The 5,345-nt window shown below is 27.5% G+C and overlaps 1 protein-coding gene across 1 annotated transcript; it reads left to right on the top strand.

Moving 5' to 3' along the window:
• Positions 1-4,770: 4,770 nt before the first annotated feature.
• OCT59_003533 (uncharacterized protein) lies at positions 4,771-5,085 on the top strand (the record flags this gene model as incomplete). The annotated part of the gene is made up of 1 exon (XM_066145675.1): positions 4,771-5,085. The coding sequence occupies one exon, from the start codon at positions 4,771-4,773 to the stop codon at positions 5,083-5,085; it is 315 nt and encodes a 104-aa protein (XP_065996372.1).
• Between the last annotated feature and the right edge of the window lie 260 nt (positions 5,086-5,345).

The following is a 5,345-nucleotide window of genomic DNA, read 5'->3' as shown; positions in this document are numbered from 1 at the left end:
GTTTACAAAATAACCTAAAAAATTTTTTTTTTTGAGAAATTTTGAAAATTAGATCTATTTTATTGTGCTTTTATATTCATTTTTAGCTCTTTTCTTTTTTTTCAATTGAGTAAATATTTGTGTTGAATATTTGTGTGATTAAGAGTAATTACACAGTGAAATTCGATATACCGGAACCTCGATATAACGGACCATAAGTAAAATCTTGATATATCTGGTCTGGAACGAATTATCATAACATATAATTTATTTACCTCGATATAACGGAATTTTTGATATAACGGATTTTTGACAAATTTACTAATGGAATGGATGGTTCCATTATATATATCGAATTTTATAGTGTATTTATATCACAACGATGACACGAACTTTAATCCGTGATATAAATATATATATACTGTGTTGATCCGAAAAAAAATGCACATAGTTGATTGTGTAACGTAATAATGTGCTTAACGGGCGGAAAGTAATTGATTGGTTAATCTATTATGAGAATATTGTACAGTACAATCATAATAACAATCAATATAGGTTAAAGTATTTCTGAAACTGAAGAGAAGGATCAATGTAAACAAAACTATAGATTAAGAGATCTAATTCTTTACATTAATTAATAAGAAGAATAATTAATTTAATTTTTTTCACATTGAAATTATCATATCTACCGATGTGCAAATATATTAATTTAATAAGCGTGCACGAAAAAATTATATATTTTGATATTTTATTATTTAAGTCAGTTCAAATAAAAGCTTAAACATCCAATGATATATTTTCATGAAAATGGGTGATGTCAACTACTGGGAATACAAATCGTGAAGGCGCAAAAAAAAAAAATTATTTACAAATAGGGCCTAAAATCGTACTATTCCTAGTATGAAATGTACTGTACCTTAATTTGCAAAATAAAAGTGCACATTTAACCTAGACCCTTCTTTTAAATAAAATTAATTATCATTATTTTTCGAATATTTTGGCTTTTTTTTCGCGCGTTGAAATTTGAAAAATTTTAAATTCTTTGAAAAAATAAAAACTGACAATTAACGTGTAAAAATTTGTAAAAAAAAAAAATAAATAAAAAAATATATTATGTATGTAATATGTATGACTTCAAAAAATAGGAACCAATAATATTCTTTATTTAAAATTCGCCAAAAATAATTAGACATTCGTGAAGGTTTAATACAAATTATCCTTGTATTACTATTGTAAAATTGGTATTACAGGTATTTCTTGTAGATCATTTAGATCATTTAAGGTTAATACTCGGGAACGTGATTAAAGCAGACAATTGTTTTTAGAATTGAAGGAAATTCTAAATAGAAAGTTGTTCGAAATTAAATATGAATAAAAACTTGAAATCTTCATGTCTGTTTATGTAAATTTTTATTTACACTATAAACTAAATCTTTCATTTTTCTCTCTGGCGCAAAATATGAGTCTTGACGCATAGTTTAACAAAAATATATCTAGTTCATTATATATAATAAAATTTATTTACTATTGGATTTTTTCTTGTGGTCGTCATATTGGACTAGCTATTAAATAAATTTTCTAAGAAATTTCCTACTATTACGATTGATGCAATTCCCACCTTAAACACTCTGAATTCTTATCATTATAAAACAATTAAAAAAAGGTTAGATTAATTTTGAAATACAAAACTTTATTAAGTAAAAGCTTATTTGAATTAATGCCAAAATCGATGTCAGGATTAAAAATTACATTCTATTAGATGTTATTGAATGCTATATTGTATTAACACTGAAATTTTTACAGAAAGAACGCTGGTTCCACAACTATTTAGACCAGCCCATGAAAATTAATATACAAATACTTCAATATTTGCTAAATAACTTTTTTTAAGTTTTTTGTTTATTTCCTTTAACTAAAGCATTCAAGTTACACTGAAAAGTAAAAAAAGACAAACCCGCGTCTTAATATTATTATAACTACTCATAATTTCAAGCTAGACTTACAAAATTAATATACAAGTATTTCAATACCTTATGAACAATTTTCCCTAGATATTTTTCGCCTGTTTAGTTTGACCAGAGTGCTAAAATTATATTGTGAATTCTCTATAATACAAAAATGTATTTGTATTGAAATTATCTACGAAAATATCCAAAACTTTATGTACTTCATACTTGAACCACTGTAAAAATGTATAACTTATTAATTACTGTAACAAACCTTTTAAAATTATTTTTTTTTAAAACGAGAAAAATAAAGAGTGAGAAAAATTATTATGACCCAATTTGACTGAACCAATAAAATTGTGGAAATGATCGGTAAATCACGTGCTCATGAGAGTTGAAACAGAATTTCTACGACCGTTCGATTTATTTACTATCCTTTATCGGGCGTGGTGAAGGGTAGAACGTCGGGTTCCCTTTTCTTACAAGCGAGGGTCTGGCTTTTAGTTAGATGACAATTGTATTTCCATAGTTAATAACTTTCTATTTGATTGTAAATATTTGTACTACATCACTTGCCCGCTTGACGTAAAATAAATATAATAAATAAAACCGTTCGATTTATCGAAATATAAATTATCGAGTCTAATAATTGAAATATGATCACATTTATTCTCACTGTGGCTTTCATCTATGAACGTTAGTCCTTATAAATATGATCTTATCTCTTCGATTTGTTCTCTTAGTACGTTACATTCGATCAAAGTTCATTGTTCAAAATCAAATAATCAAAAAAAAATTTAAGTATTTCTGAAAATGTAACAAGAGATTTCTTTGTAATATGCAAATAAAATATCATAACCGGACTTTTTCTCCATATACAGTAAATAAAAAGTAAGATAATATGTATACATAAATAGAGTATATAAGAATATATTGTTATATATTTATTTGCTCATCGATTTTTTTCATTCACATATTTACCTACTTATTTATATATATTAAAGGATGATGAATTCCTTACTTATTTTCTTAACTTTTCTTATTTATTATTTCATAGAAAGTTAAAGTAAACAAAATCATATATACTCAGGAGCGTTAAAATAACTAATTCTAATTAAAAAGAAAAATAATTAATTGCCGGTCTGGCTAAGATCGGCGCTCGCTGACTTGCATACCAAAAATTCGAGGCAACGTTTCGCACCCGATTGCTAATATATGCAATAAAACTCAAGGAAAGAATAAGCTAAACAATTGTACATTTATTATTATTAAAAGGGAGTTTATGCCATTTAATATTAAACGATCGATATTTTGTTAAAATCATACTATATATGTAAAAAAAATGCATAAGTTAAACATCAATATTGTAAAAAAATTTTATATTGTACGATCAAATTTCATAAGAGTTCTAAGACTCGATCCATGATGTACATAAAATTTTTCAATAATTATCTTTTGTTTTAATTTTAATTATTTTAATTTGACTGGAAATAGAAAATTGCGCTCCGAAAAAAATATAATTGAAAGTTCAAACTTATAATGTCTATTAAATTTATCATTTATTTATTGTGACATCATATAAGTATATACAATAAGAAAGCTCAGTCAAACTTATTATTTATTTATTTTTATTAAAGAAATACATCTAAACAAACAATTCATAGCAATTTTATAATAAATAAAATAAAAACAAATATCTCTATAATTTTGCCTAACGAGATAAATCAAAATGTTGTAATCCGAGTTCAAGAAAAAATAAAAGAATAAAAAAGAATAATATCTGATTTATTGAAAGATAAAGTAATTCTTAGGAAATGTAGTTAATCATGTCATATCCCGTATCCAGAAATATTCCTAAATGAAGTCATCTCCAAATCCATTTGGGAGATAGATTGAGTCTTTGTATTATCAAAACCTGTCAGTTGTCGATCAAAGACTTAGTTTCTTTATCTATCTTTAGGAGATAATGACGAACGTGGTGACAGATTTAATCTTAATAATTCAGCAATTTGCCCTATTTGCAAAGAGATCATAAAGAAAAAAGTATACGGAATAATATAGGTGAATGGAGTTCTGGTGAATATTGTGGAGAACGAACTTTTATCTCAATTGTTGGAATGCTCTTCAGGGCGGTATCCCAGTAGTATCTGTAAAATCATAAATCATAGATGAAAATTTCGTCACGTGGGTCCGATCGGGTTACACCAACCAGCCTAAAATTTAAAAAGGAAATGTTACATTACATTATTTTGATTTTAGAAAGTTTACGGCTTTACGCGTTTTCATTATGGAATTTTTTAGCGATGAGTCAACTGAGAAGTGGACGTGTAGTGAGGTCTATAATTACTACAGAAACAAAAATAAAGACAACAAAACCCTGAGTGAAGTGTTAATTAAAATCAGAGAAGACCCAAGACATTTCAGTAAAAAAGAACTAAAACTCATCTCCGCAAAAAAGCAAAAAAAAATATTCTTGATAATTGGGATGTAAGTATTGAGCTCGTGAATCAGAAAGTATTGTCCATTACAATCCGTAAAAGAGTGGTGCTTCTTTATTTTCAAGTTCCTGGTTTAAGATCTGCTGGTTCTGGAGGAGGAGGAACCTGCTACGTACCTTTCTTAAACATCAAACAACTTGTCTGTTGAAAGTCAACTCTTCTATTGTTGAGAGTACTGAGTGCAAACTTGTTTGGTCATATTTATGAACTGCTGATTCACGTCTCTTTTATTTCATTTTTTTAGAAATGGATAAGAAGCACTAAGAGAACTGAAAAACGAGCGAAACAACAGGAGAACTCCGATACTATCGATGTAGAAAGAAAGAATTGAAAAGGTTGTTAGTCCAATGACTAAATGTACTAACGACCTGAAAACAGAATTTCGTATACAAACAATTAAGTTATATCTCTGTCCAGAAAACGATGATTGGGACTACAAATATGATGCGGTTAGTAAAGCAAAAAGATATCTTAAAGCTGAACGCCACCTTACTCGAGCACAGGAGATCCTTTTGGGCAGTTCTACATGTAAGACAAATCAACCTCTAATAGTACCAGATACAGCTGAAGCATTAGAAACAGTAGTAGATATTCAACTGGTTCAAAAGCTACAAACTAAAGTCATCTCACTCCATATGACTGAACTTAGTAAGAATTCTTAAGATGAAGCTGTTCAATTTATAAGACATTATAATATTTTTATCATTAATTATTTGCGGTACATAGTATTAATTATAAAGAAAATTAAAATTTTATTCTTTATGTAGCTGTTAAGGTTTCGCTTTCTTAATCAACCCTATGAAAAAAGATCATCCAATTTTTGTGCAATATTTGTTCAAGTCCGTGCGGAAATCATACAATTATTGCAGTTTTTTGGATAAAAATGGCTATGTCGATTTTATAGTGTATTGAAAATGTGCGA

This window comes from Rhizophagus irregularis, chromosome 11, assembly GCF_026210795.1.
Source record: "Rhizophagus irregularis chromosome 11, complete sequence".
NCBI lineage: Eukaryota > Fungi > Glomeromycota > Glomeromycetes > Glomerales > Glomeraceae > Rhizophagus > Rhizophagus irregularis.
This window is presented reverse-complemented; position numbering and strand designations above follow the sequence as displayed.